General features: G+C 39.0%; 1 protein-coding gene across 10 annotated transcripts in view; it reads left to right on the top strand.

Annotated features, from left to right (window-relative positions):
* Window positions 1-20,693, top strand: part of LOC106082527 (CUGBP Elav-like family member 2) — a 632,612-nt gene that overhangs the window by 516,959 nt on the left and 94,960 nt on the right. For 6 of the 10 annotated variants that reach the window (XR_009397811.1, XR_009397808.1, XR_009397810.1 and 3 more), the window contains 4 exons: window positions 2,895-3,195; window positions 14,890-15,075; window positions 18,968-18,994; window positions 19,414-19,497. Coding sequence is in view for 1 of the 10 variants with exons in the window: in XM_013245088.2 (XP_013100542.2) it covers window positions 2,895-3,195; window positions 14,890-15,075; window positions 18,968-18,994; window positions 19,414-19,497 (598 nt within the window). In the remaining 9 variants the exon portion in view is untranslated. The remainder of the gene's footprint in view (window positions 1-2,894; window positions 3,196-14,889; window positions 15,076-18,967; window positions 18,995-19,413; window positions 19,498-20,693) is intronic. The other 4 variants (XR_009397814.1, XR_009397813.1, XR_009397816.1 and 1 more) reach the window with 2 other exon arrangements.

Here is a 20,693-nt window from a genome sequence, read left to right as displayed (position 1 = left end):
GTCTTGGGGCCATAAAAGCAACATTTATTATTTGATCTTGCTGAAATTTGGAACAGTGAGTTGTGTTAGGCCCTTCGACATTTTTCTGCAATTTGGCCCAAATCGGTCAAGATCTGGATATAGCTGTCATATAGACCGATCTCTCGATTTAAGGTGTTGGGCCCATAAAAGGCGCATTTATTGTCCGATTTCGCCAAAATTTGGGACAGGGAGTTGTGTTAGGTCCTACGACATTCTTCGTCAATTTGACCCAGATCGGTGCAGATATTGATACAGCTGCCATATAGACCGATCAGCCGATTTAGGGTCTTGGGGCCATAAAAGCAACATTTATTATCCGATTTTGCTGAATTTTGGGAAAGCGAGTTGTCTTAGGCCCTTCGACATCTTTCTTCAATTTGGCCCTGATCGGACCAGATTAGGATATAGCTGCCATATTGACCGATTTCCTGATTTAAGGTTTTGGGTCCATAAAGGGCCCATTTATTGTCCGATGTCGCCGAAATTTGGGACAGTGAGTTAAGTTAAGCCCCTTGTCATACTTCTGCAATAAGGCACAAGTCGGTTCAGATTTGGATATAGCTGCCGTATAGACCGACCTCTCGGTTTTATGTTTTGGGCCCATAAAAGGCGCATTTATTGTCCGATGTCGCTGAAATTTGAGACAGTGAGTTAAGTCAGGTCCCTTGACATACTTCTGCAATATGGCACAGATCAGTTCAGATTTGGATATAGCTACCATGTAGATTAATATCTGGAATTAAAATCTTGGCTCCATAAAAGTGCATTTATAATCCGATATAGCTGAAATTCGAGACAATGGGCTGTTTTAAGCCTCCCGATATCTGACCTAAGTATGGTTCAGATCGGACTATATTTAGATATAGCTGCCATATAGACCGATCTCCCGATAAAGAGTCTGAAGGCCATAAAAGCTTTATTTTTTCACCGATTTCGCTGAAATTTTAAACAGTCGGTAGTTTTAGGTCTACCAACATCTGACCGAAATATGGTTCAGATCGGACTATATTTAGATATTGGTGGCATATAGACCGATCTGCCGATAAAGGGTCTGAAGCCCATAAAAGCATTATTTTTTAACCGATTTTGCTGAAATTTAAAACAGTCGGTAATTTTAGGTCTACCAACATCTAAACATAATATAGTTCAGATCGGACTTTATTTGGATATAGCTGTCATATAGACCGATCTCCCGATAAAGGGTCTGAAGGCCATAAAAGCTTTATTTTTTATCCGATTTGGCTGAAATTGAAAACAGTGAGTAGTCTTAGGCCTACCAACATCTGAACCTAATATCGGACTATATTTGGATATAGCTGCTATAAAGGCCAATCTCCCGATAAAGGATCTGAAGGCCATAATAACATTATTTACTATCCAATTTCGCTGAAATTTGGAATAGTGCGCAGTTTTAAGCATCCGACCCAAATATGGTACAGATCGGACTATATGTAGATATAGCTGCCATATAGACCGATCTGCCGATAAGGGGTCTGAAGCCCATAAAAACTTTATTTTTCATCCGATTTTGGTGAAATTTGAAACAGTGAGTAGTTTAAGGCTTCCCGACATCTGACGTAAATAGGGTTCATATCGGTCCATATTTGGATATATCTGCCATATGGATCGATCTCCCTATAAAGGGTCTGAAGGCGATAAAAGCTTTATGTTTTTATCCGATTTCGCTGAAACTTGAAAAAGTGAGTAGTCTTAGGCCTAACAACATCTGACCCAAGTATAGTTCAGATCGGACTATATTTAGATAAAGCTGCCATATAGACCGATCTGCCGATAAGGGGTCTGAAGCCCATAAAAACTTTATTTATTGCCCAATTTCGTTGAAATTTGAAAAAGTCAGTAGTTTTAGGCCTTACAACATCTGACCGAAATATGGATCAGATCGGATTATATTTAGATATAGCTGTCATATAGACCGATCTGCCGATTAGAGGACTGAACCCCATAAAAGCTTTATTTATTACCCGATTTCGCTGAAATTTTAAACAGTGAGTTTTTCTGGGCCTCACGATATCCGACCTTAATATGGTTCAGATCGATTTATAATTGGATATATCTGCCAAAAAGACCAATATTTTGTTCTACAAAATTCAATAGTGACATATATATTGGACCACTCAATGTCCGTGCCGAATTTGGTTGCTTAAGTTATCCAATTTTCACCAGATTGTGACGAAATGGGGTTTAAATACATGCCCGAGGTGGTGGGTATCCAAAGTTCGGCCCGGCCGAACTTAATGCCTTTTTACTTGTTTCATTTCTTATTTTTTCGGTGTGTTTTACACTTCAGCCCGAACCATTGCGGTTTTCACTTCAAACTAAAAATCGAATGCTTAGAACCATATTTTTTGCCAAAATTGCGCAAACACCATTAAGCCAAACCAATTGAATTGAGCCCAATTTTTAAAAGTCACAGCGAAATGCTTCCACTGGTGTCAAGTATTAAATTTATCGATTTGTGTGAATTGCATTTCACAAGCCCAGGCAAAAACTACACAAAAAAACGTCTGCATTGCAAACTGCAGCAATATTTTTGGAAACGTTCTAGGGTGGAGTGATATCGATATAGAGAAAAAAAACCGAGCAAACCGTAAAGGATTTCCAGATTTATTGCCTTTGCGCACAAACAACAACAACAAAAATATCGCTGCATTTTGAACACCAACAAACAAACCCCACAATAACTTCATTGTAAATTCATGGTTTTTTCCCCCCAATATTTTCTTCTTTTTTCTCTTTTTTCCTGCTTTCAATTTTTTATTTTTATCTATATGATTTTTTATTTGTGTTTATGTTTTGTTTTTTTTTTTTTTTTTTCAATTTCTCCTCGGCGTCTGTTCTCACCACCTCGCCAGACACTAAATCAAAACAAAACCATGGAAGGCTGCACCTCGCCATTAGTGGTGAAGTTCGCCGATACCCAAAAGGAAAAGGAACAAAAGAAAATCCAACAAATCCAAGCGAATCTGTGGAACTTGGCGACGAACATGAATATACCCCTGGGACAGACTGCGACAACGGTCTCGACGCCTACCATCATGCCCAGCACCCCCCAACAGGCCAGTCCGGTATTGGGAGCCGATGCCATAACTCCCGCCTCATTGCAGCTGTTGCAACAATTGCAGGCAGTGGGCTTGCAACAGCAACTATTGCAAGGTAAGTAATATCTGTGTGTGCTCTCTATTGTATAAATGTCCATGATATCCTTTTATACTCCATTTTTTTTTTTTGCTTCTTGTTGCTCTCCTATGTGAGAAAGTGTGAGAGCTTGGGGCCATATAAAGCACAATCTTTGATTTGAATTTATTACATTTCAATGGCTTTAGCTGCCTTTGGGAAACGGAGATGAGTATGGCTGGGAAGTAAGAATTATGGACCATATGATGTTTGCTCGATAGGCAGGCTTTAAAACTGGCATAAACTTCAAGTAGAGCTGTAAACGAAGGGAATTTAAACACTGTAAATTGCAGAATGTTTAAAAATTTTTCTCACCATGTTTTGCATAAAGAAATAGCATGCTTTCATTCATACTATCAGAGACAAAGACTAATTGTATTGAAATACAAAACATGAGAGAAATGGGTGAATTTATATTCTTAAAAAATTAATTTGTTTTTTATCATCCGTTTTTTGCGAATAATTTAACCATAGGAGAAAGAGAAATATTTTTAATAATTTTTTTTTTAATTTTTAAACTGTCTATTTGCGCTCTTTTATTTTGATCTTTACAATCTTTGTGTGATTTCCGAACATATTCTAGCTCGAGATCATATGCAATGTTTTCTATTCAATAAATAGCATAGCAAAGAAGTGAGTGCAGTGAGTGCAAGTGAGTGCTGTTATTCGAAACACTTTGACTGGCATGGTGGATCGTGATTTCTGATACGCCCTGCGGTAGATTAATGTAGCCTATGCACAAAAGGCACTTGCAGTGACATTCAGAGAATGTTTAAGTGCAGAACGAAAAGAGTTGGTCAATGTTGATGTGTATGTTGTTCGTAGCATTGATAATTGCTTTGTATCGGAATATTGGAAATTAAGGCTTTCTTCTCCCTGACTGTGCTCAGGAGAGTTAGAGGACTTTGCACAAGAGTGGGGGATTTCAATCAGACGTGGAGTGAGGAATGCTCGATCGTTTGATGTGCGGAGATGAGAAGAGAGGCGATGACGTCACAAGTGGAATTCCCCTGATGATGTTGAGTGGACTGTACTGCATCGAGGATGGTAAACCCAAATGAAAAGAATGCAAGAATGCAATGACACAAAGTTAAGTTTCGGTTTATGATTGAACAGAGAAAAAGGGAGTTTATTGGATATGAGAGAGGAGATGTGAATGTTGCGGATGGCAAACCCAAATGAAAAGAATGCAAGAATAATGACACAAAGTTCAGCTTCGGTTTATGATTGAACAGAGAAAAGGGGAGTTTATTGGATATGAGAGAGGAGATGTGAATGTTGCTCACATTGCTGCGGTTGTAGAAAAAGTGACAATTCATAGCGAAAAAGAAATGCAGGCGAGCTCCAATACTAATTGAATTTAGGTTAGGAGTTCACAAAAAAGTTACAACTAAGCTCCTATACATAACTTGCCGAACCGGGCCCGCTCCGCTGCGCCTTCTTCAACTCTCTAATATCTTTTTAGGCTGGGGACACTTCGCCATGAATGCGGATATCGAATTCGTGCCAATGTACGCATTCGAATCCTAGCGAGAACATCGGACAAAGCGGTGTTTATGCCCTTTTAATGTTGGCGACATTTGTGAGGCACAATGCCATGCATGGTCGTTTAAAAAATATTCCCCAAAGCGGTGTCGCACTGCGGGACGCTGTTCGGTCTTGGCTATAAAAAAAGGTTCCTTATCATTGAGTTTAAACTTGAATCGAAAAGCACTCATTGATGTGTGAGAATTTGCCCCTTTTCAGCTCCTGGTGGTAATGTTCTTCCTTAGGGTAATGTTCTCATTAGGGAAGGGATGACACCTCAGACATTTCGACTTAAATATGGATATCAAATTTGTTCTTTATTTCCAACGGAAATAAAGTCCAGTTTAGGAGGTGCGCCCTAACCTACCAAACAACACTTGGCTCCAAAATTGGATATAAAATTCGTTCGTTTTCTACTCTCAAAAACCTTTCATTTGAGTCCCATATTGTCATAATGGGTCAAATAATTTGACGTATCTTACGTATCTGGGTGGCGTGTTTGGAACTATGGGGGGTTGGGTCCGCCTCCACCTGATATCTAACACGTAAAAGCGTGCTAAGTTCGGCCGGGCCGAATCGGGCCAGCCATGGAGCGCATTTGTCGAGTTCTTTTCCCGGCATATCTTCTTAGCCAAAATAAGTAAAAGCGCGCTAAGTTCGACCGGGCCGAATCTTATATACCCTCCACCATGGATCCCATTTGTCGAGTTCTTTTCCCGGCATCTCTTCTTAGGCAAAACAGGATATAAGAAAAGATTTGCTCTGCTATTAGAGCGACATCAAGATATGGTCCGGTTTGGACCACAATTAAATTATATGTTGGAGACCTGTGTAAAATGTCAGCCAGTTCGAATAAGAATTGCGCTCTTTGTGAGCTCAAAAAGCAAAATAGAGAGATCGATTTATATGGGAGCTGTATCGGGCTATGGATAATAATTGCGACCTCTAGAGGCTGAAGAAGTCAAGATCCCAGATCGGTTTATATGGCAGCTATATCAGGTTATGAACCGACTTGTATTTTATTTGACATAGTTGTTGAAAGTAACAATACAAAATGTCTTGCGAAATTTCAGCCAAATCGGAGAGGAATTGCGCCCTCTAGAAGCTCAAGAAGTCAAGTCCCCAGATCTGTGCAATGACAGCTATATCAGGTTATGAACCGATTTGAACCATATTTGGCACAGTTGTTGGATATCATAACAAAATACTACGTATCAAAATTCATTCAAATCGGATAGGAATTGCGCCCTCTAGAGGCTCAAGAAGTCAAGACCCAAGATCGGTTTATATGACAGCTATATAAGGTTATGGACCGATTTGAACCATACTTGGCGTCGTTGTTGGATATCATAACAAAACACGTGGTGCAAAATTTCATTCAAATCGGATAAGAATTGCGCTCTCTAGAGGCTCAAGAAATCAAGACCCAAGATCAGTTTATATGGCAGCTATATCAGTTTATGGACCGATTTGAACCATACTTAGCACAGTTGTTAGAAGTGATACTAAAACACTATGTGCAAAATTTCAGTCAAAGCGGATGAGAATTGCGCCCTCTAGAGGCTCAAGAAGTCAAGACCCAAGATCGGTTTATATGGCAGCTATATCAAAACATGGACCGATAGGCTCATTTACAATACCAACCGACCTACTGAAAAGTATTTGTGCAAAATTTCAAGCGGGTAGCTTTACTTCTTCGGAAGTTAGTGTGCTTTCGACGGACGGACGGACAGACGGACGGACATGGCTAGATCGACATAAAATGTCGCGACGATCAAGAATATATATACTTTATGGGGTCTCAGACGAATATTTCGATTAGTTACAAACAGAATGACGAAATTAGTATACCCCCCATCCTATGGTGGAGGGCATAAAAATTGCATGGCCTATGTTTCCTTCCAGATAAATGTACAGAATCTATAAAAATTTTAAGAAAATCGTTTCAGCCAAGTATCATATAATCATAATGGGTATAATGGCGTTTTTGAGGGTTGGCGTGACTCCTTATACTTCGATCTGATTTTGTATGCCAGATTCAAAATCTACTCCCGAATACCTTTCATTTGAGCCCCATATTGAAATGAAAGTCCAATATGTCGGTTTAGGGCGGCCCGATGGGTACTTAGACTCAAATTTTAAAACCATATTCGTATTTTACTCTCCAATACATTTCATTTGAGACCTATATTGTCCCGATCGGTCTAATTTTGATTTTGGGTTGTGTTTTTGGCATGATGGGGAGGGTCCATCCCCTTTTCAATATCCAAAAATTATAAAGCCTATGTTGCCTTCTAGACCAATCTACACAATATGCGAAAATTTCGTCAAAATCGGTTCTGCCATTTTTCAGTTTATACGGAACAAAGAAACCTAGGCCCATATATCCGTGATTGCCTAATGTGCCCATTTTGGTCGTTTTTGTGGGGGTGGGGTGACCCCCTATACTTCGACATGAATTTGTATGCCAGCTTTGTTATCTACTCTTGCATACTTTTCATTTGATACCCATATTGCCCCTATCGGTCCACTTTTGGGTGGTGTTTTTGGGGTAATGGTGGAGGGTCCGCCCCCTTCCGTTGTCAATAACTTATAATGCCTTTTCTTACTTCCTGACCAAATTCGTAAAATACTCCCGAATACCTATCATTTGAGTCCCATAATGTCATAATAGTCCAATAAACCTATTTTAAGGGGTTTTTGGGGCTGGGGCGGCCCCCCAGGTACTTGGACCCAACTTTTATTATGAAATTCGTACTCTACTCCTAAATACCTTTCATTTGATTCTCATATTGTCCCCATCGGTCCACTTTTATTTCTGGGTAGTACTTTTGGGGTAAGGGGAGGGTCCGCCCCCCTCCCGATATCAAAAAATTATATAGCCTAAGTTTCCTTCTAGACCAACCTACACAATCTGTGAACATTTCAAGGTAATTGGTTCAGCCGTTTTTGAGTCTATACGGAACAAACAAACAAACCGACAAACAAACAAACACAAATTGAATTTTATATATTCGGTTGCCCAAAAAGTAATTGCGGATTTTTCATATAGTCGGCGTTGACAAATTTTTTCATAGCTTGTGACTCTGTAATTGCATTTTTTCTTCTGTCAGTTATCAGCTGTTACTTTTAGCTTGCTTTAGAAAAAAAAGTGTAAAAAAAGTATATTTGATTTAAGTTCATTCTAAGTTTTATTAAAAATGCATTTACTTTCTTTTAAAAAATCCGCAATTACTTTTTGGGCAACCCATATAAAGATATATGAGATATTTTCTTACATGCTATAAATTCATCTGATTATACACAGTTTTACTTCATTAAGTGACTACTTCAAATTTGTCTAGACTTATTGAGCCCTGTTTCAAAACAAAAGTATGCTCTACACCGTACTCAATAGTCGTTGGGTATGTAGAGCACCTTAATCAATTTGACAACGATGTTGATTAAGACACATGGCGTATCAGAAATTGCGATCCATCATGCCAGTCAAAGAGTTTTAAATAACAGCATATACCAGCCTTACTTTTATAAGTTCTTTGGTATGATCTTCCTTGAATAGAAACTATTGACTATGATTTTCGATCTAGAATATGTTCGAAAATCAAAAATTTTTATCCTTGAACTAATATGCCTACAAAAATCTTAACGCTGATTGAAGAGTTGTAGGAATGCTGAAGACTCAGTCCGTATCAATAGACATGAAAGTCGACCTTTCGAGACTCATAAAGGAGTAAAACAAGGGTGTTTTCTTTCGCCATCGCTATTTTTTATTTTACTGGACTCTGTCTTAGAGGGAACGAATGCATACGCACCCTACGGTATTCGATCAGATATAAACGATTTCCTTGAAGACATTTACTACACGGATTCTTCACCCATTGCTTTGATCACATGAAAGCAAAATTGGAACGCTTGTCTGAAAAATCTGTCTCAGATGGTTTGAAAACCAACATAGCTAAGACTAAGTTGATGAGGATTGGCACAACAAGTGTGACCCCACTCACTATAAATGGCCATGGCATTGAAGACGTTAACAACTTTTGTTATCTTAGCAGCAAAATCAAAAAGGACGGAGTAGCGGAATCAGATATCCGCGACCGTATTAACAAGGCTAGAAGTGTCTTTCTTAAACTCAACAAAGTTTGAAGATGCAATGCCATCTCATATAAGACAATAGTCAGGGTATAATGAAAGTGTTGCGTTATGTTTTTAATACCCACCTCCATAGGAAAGGGGGTCTATTCATCTAGTAATTCCGTTTGTTATATATCGAAATATCCATTTCCAACCCTACAAAGTACATATTTCGGATCGTTGTAAAACTCTACGACGACTTAATGATGTCCGTGTGTCTGTCCGTCAGTTGTAATCACGCTACAGTCTTTAAAAAATGAGATATTAAGTTGAAATTTTGCACAGACTCGTATTTTTTCTATACGCAGGTTAAATTTTTGAATGGGATACATCGGACTATATTTGGATATAGCTGCCATATAGACCGATATGCCGATTTAGGGTCTTAAGCCTATAACAGGCACATTTATTAACCGATATCGCTGAAATTTGACATAGTGAGTTTTATCAGGCACGCCGATATTCGAACCGAAAATGGTGCAGATCAAAACATATTTGGATATAGCTGTCATATAGACCGATCTACCGATTTAGGGTCTTAGGTCTATAACAAGCACATTTATTACTCGACTTCGCCGAAGTTTGGAACAGTGAGTTGTATCAAGACTTCCAATATCTGTCCCGAATATCGTTGGGCTACTTTTAGATATAGCTGCCATATAGACCGTCCTTCAGCTTTGGGGTCTATTTGTCTATTTGAAACAGTGAGTAAAGGGCTCCTCGAAACCTGTACCAAATATGATTAAGATCTGACTATATTTGGCTTTTAATATGGATATAGTAGTGTTATAAAAAATTTTGATAAAAAATATATCCATGGTGGTGGGTATCAAAAAATCGGTACGGCCGAACTTAATGCGTTTTTACTCGTTTTATTGTATGACTGTACAACTTGGAGCTGGACACAAGCGACTACCTGCAAAATCCAAGTTTTTATAAATCGTAGTTGTCGTTCTACTTCGAATTTTCTGACCAAACCATATTTCAAATAAAGACAAACACAACCCCTTCCCATATAGAAATCCGGAAAAAATGGACTTGGTTGGGAAATATCCTACGCCGACCACACGATGATATATCGAAAAATGTCTTAGACTGGAACCGGCAAGGACAGTGAAGGAGGGAACGCCCGACAAACACATGGATCCGTAGGAAAAGGGTTTTGGCATCAACCCATATATCGGCGGTGCCGAGGTAGATAAAGTTACTGACTATCTCAATGTTGTGTTTCCCAACTTTCTCCATTTTCTTTATGTGCTCGTTTGTACAAGACGTTTTGGGAGTTGAAACCATCCATTTCGTCTTATTTCCATTTACTTACAGACCCATTTTCACTGACTCTCTTTCGATTCTTTCAAAGCCTGCAGTTTCTACTTCCGGTGATCGACCTATGATGTCGATGACGTCGGAGAGATCACACGATAGGCTGTCTCCTTGTCTGAAACTTCGTTTGGTATTAAATGGTTCGGAAAGATTCTTACTGTGGAATGCGTAAGGGATGCCAAACTCAGACATGACTCGAAAAACCTTTGAACGTAAAGGGGTATCGAAAGCGTCTTTGTAGTCAACAAAGAGATGGTAGGGGTTAATTTGTCATCCTGGGGTCTTTTCTAGGATTTGGCGCAGTGTGAATATCTGGTTCAGGGTGGACTTACCACCAATTATCTCATTGACTTAAGGCAATGAGATAATTTGACACAGTCTTTGACACAGTACGCTCGAGAGTATCTTGTATGCGATGGGAAGGTGCCTTATTCCTCTGTAGTTGGCAAATTCCGTCTTGTCTCCTTTCTTGTGTATGGGACATAGTATGCTGAGGTTCCAATCATCGGGTATGCGTTTTTCTAGCCAAATTGCGAAGATAAGCTTATGCATACGCCTAATCAGCGAGTTGCCTCCGGTCCTAAAGTGTTCAGCGGGTAACCCGTCTGCTCCTGCTGCCTTGTTGTTCTTTAGTAAGGTCACTGCTACTTGGTCCTCATTCTGACGAAGAGGTAAACATTCTACACCATCATCATTGATTGCTTCTGCGGTATTCTTTTCGTTGCCATCATCGGCGGCGAAGAGAATACCGCCGACGGCTAAGGAACAGGAAAACTTTACACTTGTAATGAATGCTTTCCGATTCAACTTAAAAGTTGAGTGATAAAAGACCTCCTTTTTATAGCCGAAACCGAACGGGGTGCCGCAGTGCAACACCTCTTTGGGGAGAAGATTTTACATGGCATAATTGCCAGCATTGGGAGGGGATAACCACTACTGACGTTTTTTTGTGGTATTTTTGTTGGAGGTCACCGTTCACGGTGACATTTGTGAAGTAGTTTTCCATGTAAAAACTTATCCTCAAAGAGTTGTCGCACTGCGGCACACCGTTCGGACTCGGTTATAAAAAGGAGGCTCCTAATCATTGAGCTTCAACTTGAATCGGACAGCACTCATCGAGACATGAAAATTTTTCCCATGCTCCTTAATGGGAAAATTTGCATTTTTTTTACTACTGCTGCTATGAGACTTAAGGTGATGCAATAATGGATACAGGATAGGAGCAGGTCATCCTCTCCTCTAAACATTATGTTATCGTGGCATAATGGAGGCAACGATTAAAAAGGAATGCAATAAGTTTTGGATCGGATACTAGAGACGACACTTGAGATCGAGTGCGAGGCACAAATACCAGCAGTACTGTTTAGGATTGATGAAACTCTGGTATTACCTTCTGGAAGTTTATGCTACATAGATGGATCAAAGGTAGAGTACAAAGTGGGCCTGGGAGTCTGTATTGAGGACCCTGGGACTGAAATCTGTTTCAGACTGCCAGACCATACTTCTGTTCTGCAGACGGGGATCAGGGTGATCACGGAATGGGTTAGGTGGTATGATGTAAATGTGAGGTAAACGTGAGTTCAAGTGTGAACATCTTTACGAGCAGAAAACTGCTCATCAGAGCTAAAACAACTAAGACGATAAGGTCTTGTAGTGTAAGTAAGTGGTTAACGCCTCTTCCGAGGATGGCACGATCCGCATCGTTTGTTTGCCGGACCATAGCGGATAAAGAGGGAACGAAAGGACAGACAAATTGGCCATAGAGACTAGAGGACTGCCTTCAGTTAACATAAGGTGAATTCGTAGCCTTTGGGGCGGCTTAGTCGGAGATATGGGCATGGGCCCATTGCATTATGTAAAAGTGAAACAGTCGGTAAGACGACGAAATACGGTCATTGGGGGTCATCCGGAACCTGAGAACACGAGTTTATAACTGAGAGAAATCAGGAAAGAGGTCAGTATGGCTTTAGGTATCATTATGCGGAATAGTTGAGGGCATGTGGGAAAGATGAGACGTTGTACAATGGGAGAAAATCGAAAAAAAAATTTAGTAACCATTCCAAACTTCAAACACGGAATATTTTTTACTCGTTTTTATACCCTCCACCATAAGATGGGGGGTATACTAATTTCGTTTTTTTTTTTTTGTAACTACTTGAAATATTCGTCTGAGACCCCATAAAGTATATATATTCTTGATCGTCGTGAAATTCTATGTCGATCTAGCCATGTCCGTCCGTCTGTCCGTCCGTCCGTCCGTCTGTCTGTCGAAAGCACGCTAACTTCCGAAGGAGTAAAGCTAGCCGCTTGAAATTTTGCACAAATATTTCTTATTAGTGTAGGTCGGTTGGTATTGTAAATGGGCCATATCAGTCCATGTTTTGATATAGCTGTCATATAAACCGATCTTGGGTCTTGACTTCTTGAGCCCCTAGGGTACGCAATTCTTATCCGATTTGAATGAATTTTTGCACGACGTGTTTTGTTATATCCAACAACTGTGCCAAGTATGGTTCAAATCGGTCCATAACCTGATACAGCTGCCATATAAACCGATCTTGGGTCTTGACTTCTTGAGCCTCTAGAGTGTGCAATTCTTATCCGATTGGAATGAAATTTTGCACGACGTGTTTTGTTATGATATCCAACAATTGTGCCAAGTATGGTTCAAATCGGTTCATAACCTGATATAGCTGCCATATAAACCGATTTTGGGTCTTGACTTCTAGAGCCTCTAGAGTGCGCAATTCTTATCCGATTGGAATGAAATTTCGCAAGACGTGTTTTGTTGTGATATCCAACAACTGTGCCAAGTATGGTTCAAATCGGTTCATAACCTGATATAGCTGTCATATAAACCGATCTGGGTTTTTGACTTCTAGAGCCTCTAGAGGTCCCAATTATTATCCGATTTGCCTAAAATTTTGTACGACGGATTCTCTCATGACCATCAACATACGTGTTTATTATAGTCTGAATCGGTCTATAGCCCGATACAGTTCCCATATAAATCGATCTCTCTATTTTACTTCTTGAGCCCCCAAAGGGCGCAAATCTTATTCGAATTGGCTGACATATAATTTAATTGTGGTCCAAACCGGACCATATCTTGATATCGCTCTAATAGCAGAGCAAATCTTTTCTTATATCCTTTTTTGCCTAAGAAGAGATGGCGGGAAAAGAACTCGACAAATGCGATCCATGGTGGAGGGTATATAAGATTTGGCCCGGCCGAACTTAGCACGCTTTTACTTGTTTTTTATACACTCCACCATAAGATGGGGGGTATACTAATTTCGTCATTCTGTTTGTAACTACTCGAAATATTCGTCTGAGACCCCATAAAGTATATATATTCTTGATCGTCGTGAAATTTTATGTCGATCTAGCCATGTCCGTCCGTCTGTCCGTCCGTCCGTCCGTCTGTCTGTCGAAAGCACGCTAACTTCCGAAGGAGTAAAGCTAGCCGTTTGAAATTTTGCACAAATACTTCTTTTTAGTGTAGGTCAGTTGGTATTGTAAATGGGCCATATCGGTCCATGTTTTGATATAGCTGTCATATAAACCGATCTTGGGTCTTGACTTCTTGAGCCCCTAGAGTACGCAATTCTTATCCGATTTGAATGAATTTTTGCACGACGTGTTTTATTATATCCAACAACTGTGCCAAGTATGGTTCAAATCGGTCCATAACCTGATATAGCTGCCATATAAACCGATCTTGGGTCTTGACTTCTTGAGCCTCTAGAGTGTGCAATTCTTATCCGATTGGAATGAAATTTTGCACGACGTGTTTTGTTATGATATCCAACAATTGTGCTAAGTATGGTTCAAATCGGTTCATAACCTGATATAGCTGCCATATAAACCGATTTTGGGTCTTGACTTCTAGAGCCTCTAGAGTGCGCAATTCTTATCCGATTGGAATGAAATTTCGCACGACGTGTTTTGTTATGATATCCAACAACTGTGCCAAGTATGGTTCAAACCGGTTCATAACCTGATATAGCTGTCATATAAACCGATCTGGGATCTTGACTTCTTGAGCCTGTAGAGGTCGCAATTATTATCCCATTTACCTGAAATTTTGTACGACGGATTCTCTCATGACCATCAACATACGTGTTTATTATGGTCTCAATTGGTCTATAGCCCGATACAGCTCCCAAATAAATCGATCTCTATTTTACGTCTTGAGCCCCAAAGGGCGCAATTCTTATTCGACTTGGCTGACATTTTACACAGGTATCCAACATATAATTTAATTGTGGTCCAAACCGGACCATATCTTGATATCGCTCTAATAGCAGAGCAAATTTTTTCTTATATCATGTTTTGCCTAAAATGAGATGCCGGGAAAAGAACTTGACAAATGCGATCCATGGTGGAGGGTATATAAGATTCGGCCCGGCCGAACTTAGCACGCTTTTACAGTTTGTTGGAACCTTTTTTTTGAAAAACTTTCCTATAGCTCTTAAAAAATCGCCCTTTATAAGGCTTTACATCATCATTACATAATAATTCGCTATGAATACTGTGGTATCAATTTTTCGTTTGGTGTAATTCAGAGCGTTTCGCTTTATCATATCACAATTTACACACCCTTTTCAACTCTATTGGAGTTGAAAAGGGTTCATTGGGTTCAAAAATTTAATGAAATTTTTTCAATTTTTATTATATTTCACTTAGGTCTGGGAGCACAAACAAATACGGCGGATAGTACTGCGGCCACAGCAGCAGCGGCTGCCGCCGGTCTTCTACCTCCGATGACTGTACAAAACTTAGCTGCTCTGGCAGCTATGACTCAATCGTCGTTGACGAACACGGCCACCAATCCGGGAAATGCTCAACTGACAAATACAGCCGCCTTATTGTGTAAGTATATCAAATCAAATATTTGCAAGCTTTTCGTTGAGAAATCCTAATTAAATAAGGATTTGTCAAAAATATTGATTATGTCAATCTTAAATAACAAAGAAAAAAATTATCATTAAAATGCATCGCCCCACATTGATATCTCTCGTTGAGTTTAATTGTTGTGTAATTTTTAAATCCTTACCTTAATTGCCAAACCAACATTCATTTGCCTGTTTTTGGAATCTCATAATAATTTCATGTAACAACGAAAAGTTAATCCCTGCCATGGCAATTACAACAAGCGTTGTTGGCCCAAAGGCAAACAAAAAACCCCATGCACTTATCTGTCTCTCTCCCTTTTGGTTTTAATAGGAGAATGACTATTTAATCCGATTCCGTAAGTAATGTTTAAGTGAAAATTACATACACAACATTACTCAAAAACACCCCGTAAAGCTGGGTGCCTCACAGACACATTCAGCGAAACCAAATCCCAACTTTCCCTGAAAGGGTTTTCCTCAACGAAAGTTAAACACATATTAATGCCTGGCCATGCCTCATTGACCATTGATTGCCGGATATTGTTAATAAATTGTAATCCCTCCAACCGCAAAAAAACACGCAGACCCTACTTGAGTTCGCCCCTCTTTTTGCCCGGCTTGGCTATATTGATTTTATGCCGTGTGCCACCGCCCGCTCCCCCCATGATTGGTCTTCGTGACCAATATCGTTGGGGTTTTTGATGACTTAAACTTAATTATATTGATAATTTAAAAATCATTTAATTAAATAATTCATTCGTTCGCTCACTCATTCATTCATTATGTGTCAGCCCGTTGGTTTGTTCACATGTCGACCACACAATAAAGCTTGACACGAGTGTTCCGAACACTCTAACAGACGGCTTTGGACACCAGTTGGTTTAAGGCTTTAATGTGTGTGGCCAAAAACAATAATGAGCCAAACAATCACTCGAGCGCACATACTTAAACTCCTGCTGGCTGGCTGATGGATTCAAAAGGATTCGCAATGCGATTTGCAAATCGCTAATGACCATATGTTAGCATAGACTTGAAGCATATGAATAATGGCAAACAAGTAAAAGCATGCTAAGTTTGGCCGGGCCGAACCTTAGATACCCACCACCATGGTTGGCATTTACCGAGCTCTTGCCACGTCATCTCTTTTTAAGGCAAACAAAAGATAAAAGAAAAGAATTGCTATGTTATTGGAAGAATATCAAGTTATGGTTCATTTCGGACCCCAACTGATCTGAATATTGGAGACCAAAGTAGCAGTCATGGTGTAAATTTTCAGCCGAATCTAGTAAGAATTTCTCACTTTGGGGGCTGAAGAAGTAAAATAGGGAGATCGGTTTACGGGGGAGCTGTATTAGGCTATAAACCGATTCATACCATATTCGACACGTATGTTAAACGTCATGAGAGAAGCCCTTGTACAAAATTTCAGCCAAATCGGATAAGAATTGCGCCATCTATAGGCTCAAGAAGTCAAAATCCCATATCGGTTTATATGGCAGCTATATCAGGTTATGGGCCGATTTTAACTATACTTAGCACAGTTGTTGAAAGTTGTAAAAAAATACAAAAATATAGGTGCGATCTTTCAGCTGAAAAACTTTATTTTCTTATCCACCACCACAGGACGGGGGGTATACTAAGCTAGTCATTCCGTTTGAAACACCTCAAAATATTGATCGTTCGGGATTGCAAGTGTGCCATGTCGGTTCAGATTTGGATAGAGCTTCTATACAAAGTGGTCCTTCGACTTGACTTCTTAAGCTCCTAGAAGCTGCAATTATTAACCGATTGGACTGAAATTTTGCATGTGCATGTGCTATGTATAGTCTGAATCGGTCTATAACCTATTGGTTGCCCAAAAAGTAATTGCGGATTTTTTAAAAAAAAGTAAATGCATTTTTAATAAAACTTAGAATGAACTTTAATCAAATAAATAATTGCCATTTTGTTCGATGACCTTTTGCCATCTTCCTGGCAAATTTAGTATTCCACGCTCATAGAACTTCTGGCCTTTTTTCTGCAAAAAACTGAACCTCATCATTGCCGACAGTTTTACCATTTAAGGAGTTCTGCAAAGATCGAAATAAATGGTAGTCTGATGGTGCAAGGTCAGGGCTATATGGTGGATGCATCAAAAGTTCCCAGCCAAGCTCACTCAGTTTTTGGCGAGTGACCAAAGATGTGTGCGGTCTAGCGTTGTCCTGGTGGAATATGACACCTTTACGATTGACCAATTCTGGTCGCTTCTCCTTGATGGCTGTATTCAATTTGTCCAATTGTTGACAGTAAACATCCGAATTTATCGTTTGGTTCCTTGGAAGCAGCTCAAAATATACCACACCCTTCCAATCCCACCAAACAGACAGCATAACCTTCTTTTGGTGGATATCAGCCTTTGAAGTGGTTTGAGCTGGTTCACCATGCTTGGACCATGATCGTTTTCGACTAACGTTGTTGTAAACAATCCATTTTTCATCTCCAGTTATGATTCGTTTTAAAAACGGATCGAATTCATTGCGTTTAAGGTGCATATCACAAGCGTTGATGCGGTTTGTTAAATGAATTTCTTTCAATACATGTGGTACCCAAATATCAAGCTTTTTCACCAGTCCAAGACTTTTTATGTGATAATGAACGGTTGATTTTGGTATATTTACATCTCTCCTATCACACGCTCAGTTACATGACGATCCAATTCGATTAATCCTTTGATTTGGTCATCATCAACTTCATTTGGCCGACCTAAACGTGGCTCATCTTTAAGTGAAAATCTCCAGAATGGAATTTGCGAAACCAATTTTGACACTGTCTTCCTTTCAAGGCTTTATCACCATACACATCTCGTAACTTTTTAGCAACCTGCTCCGCGTTTTTTCCTTTACGGAAGTAATAAAGTAAAATATGACGAAAATGCTCCTTTGTGGGCTCCATATTAAAATTGACGGCAAACAAACAAATGTAAACAAAATTTCGCGCACGTTTTTTTCTAAAGCAAGCTAAAAGTAACAGCTGATAACTGACAGAAGAAAGAATGCAATTACAGAGTCACAAGCCGTTGAAAAAATTTGTCAACGCCGACTATATTACTACTATATTACCGACAATTACTTTTTGGGCAACCCAATATAAACCGATTGGGCTGAAATTTTGCATGTAGTGTTACGATTTCCAAAGATCGTGCTAAGTATAGTCTGAATCGGTCTATAACCCAATATAGCTTCCATACAAATTGATCTCCTGATTTTTCATCTTGTTGCCCAATTGAGCTGACATTTTGCACGTAGGATTCTGTGATGACTTCCAAAACTCATGACAAGCATAGTCCAAATCGGTGTATAACCTGATTTAGCTCCTATATAAACCCATCTCCTGATTTGACATCCCAAGCCCCAAAAGCCTCAATTTGTCCAATGAAGCTGAAATTTAGTAGCTAGTGTTCAACAATCGTGTAAAGTACGGTTCAATTCCTTTGTGCAAAGTTTTAGCAAAATCCATGGTGGTGGGTTCCCAAGAATCGGCCCGACCGAACTTAGCAAGCTTATACGAGTTAAAGACTGTAACGTTATTACCACAGACAGACGGACGGACGCACATTTGTTGGTTCGGAAATCGATATTTCGATATGTTCCAAACGGAATGACAAAATGGCTATGTCCCTTTTTTTTTGATGGTGGGTATAGAAAATAAATAACACTTATTTAGCCAATCTCTAATAATTCAAAGACAATATTTATATTTTGAGAACTGTTGTTTTTAAATACCACTCCGTTTTGATATAACAATGCAATATATTAATATATTATTTTTTCTTTATCTTGCATTTTCTTTATCTATTCTCAACTCTCGAATCTTCACTTCGTCTACAAAAGGTCTATTAGGAAAATCTGCCAATACAGGTGAGAATGATTGTCCGTCCCTCCACCAACCATGTAACAATTGAGTGTTTTCTTTTGGCATTTCTAGTTTGTCCAAATGGTTTACTTTTCATTTTGAGTTTCTGTTTCATGTTACATGATGTCCTGTATATCCTCTCTTAATGTTTTGAGTTAAAGAGAAAATGCTTGAGTTTTTTAATGTTAAATGATCCATAATTATTCGATAGGACCTATGTTTGAAAAGAAATGTTTAATTGACTGTTTTATGTTGATTTTTTTTTTGGCTTCTTTCTGTGTTGTGTTCATGTTAATTTTTGGTAACAAATACCCTAAACAAAAATTTTAACACTTGATGTTGTTGTTTTTTCTCTCTCTCTCTCTCTCCGTGTGTTTCTTCCCATTTGTTTTTTGTTTGACATTTTACAAAATTTTCTATATAGCGAGACAAAGGAAGGTGCGATCGTTAAAATCTGAATCAGCCGATCAAACAAACAATCGGATAAGCTTTGTGGACTTGACGAATAGTTAGTATAATTAGTTATAAGTTTTTGAGTTTTTTTTTCTGATGGCTAGAAACTTTTTATAAGCACCATAAAATACAGCAAATGTTACTAATTATGATTTAGCAAAACTTTGAAATGGATACTTCACTAAACTTAATGGTAATATTTATATGGCTTGGGAAAACTGTTGTAAACTGTGTTTGCAAAACGGAATTGCTTAAGGTTCATTTGTTAGAAATATGGCTAATGGTACAAAAGAGAGTTTTGCAAAGGTTTATCGGATTTGCGGTGCACCGCAAAAATACTTGTCTCACTGAATCAACGCAACTAATCAACGGTGGTGTTGATGTGTATGTAGCGCTATGAAGCCAACGAGCGACGCCTGAATTAAAACTACCACCGCAAATACTTATACTCATGAGTCTCTTTTATAAACATGGTATGATGAGTGTTTTCCGAAAACAACACAAACACCGTAGGATTATTTCTACCATAAAAAAGTTTTAAAAATATCTTAAAGAATACCAAACAATGATGAAAATAAGTATTCGGGAAGAAAATTAAATATTACTTGCATTATTTTACTTTAATTGGCTATGACAGAATATTTGTTCCACCAGCCGAACGTAGAATAGCGTTCCAAGGCTTCGATCTTCTTCGATCTCATTCTAAAATCTCTAACACCAAGTTTCGAGGTGTCTCCCATCACTTTATCTTTCCAACGGGCTTTTGGTCTTCCCGGTTTGCGTGTACCACCGTGTTTGCCTTCAAAAGACATCTTTGCTGGGGCTTCTACATCCATTCTGACAACATGACCTAGCCAACGCAGCCGTTGTATTTTGATGCGTGTAACTATGCTATCGTCGTCATACAGCTCATACAGCTCGTGGTACATACGTTGCCTATATTCTCCATTAACGCAAACTGGTCCATATATTTTACGAAGAATCTTTCTCTCATATACTCCAAGCACTGTCTCGTTTGATTTCACAAGTACCCATGCTTCAGAAACATATATTGGGTTGCCCAAAAAGTAATTGCGGATATTTTAAAAGAAAGTAAATGTATTTTTCATAAAACTTAAAATGAACTTTAATCAAATATACTTTTTTTACACTTTTTTTCTAAAGCAAGCTAAAAGTAACAGCTGATAACTGACAGAAGAAAGAATGCAATTACAGAGTCACAAGCCGTTGAAAAAATTTGTCAACGCCGAC

The sequence above is a fragment of the Stomoxys calcitrans genome, chromosome 3 (genome assembly GCF_963082655.1).
Source record: "Stomoxys calcitrans chromosome 3, idStoCalc2.1, whole genome shotgun sequence".
In the NCBI taxonomy this organism is placed as follows: Eukaryota; Metazoa; Arthropoda; class Insecta; order Diptera; family Muscidae; genus Stomoxys; species Stomoxys calcitrans.
This window is presented reverse-complemented; position numbering and strand designations above follow the sequence as displayed.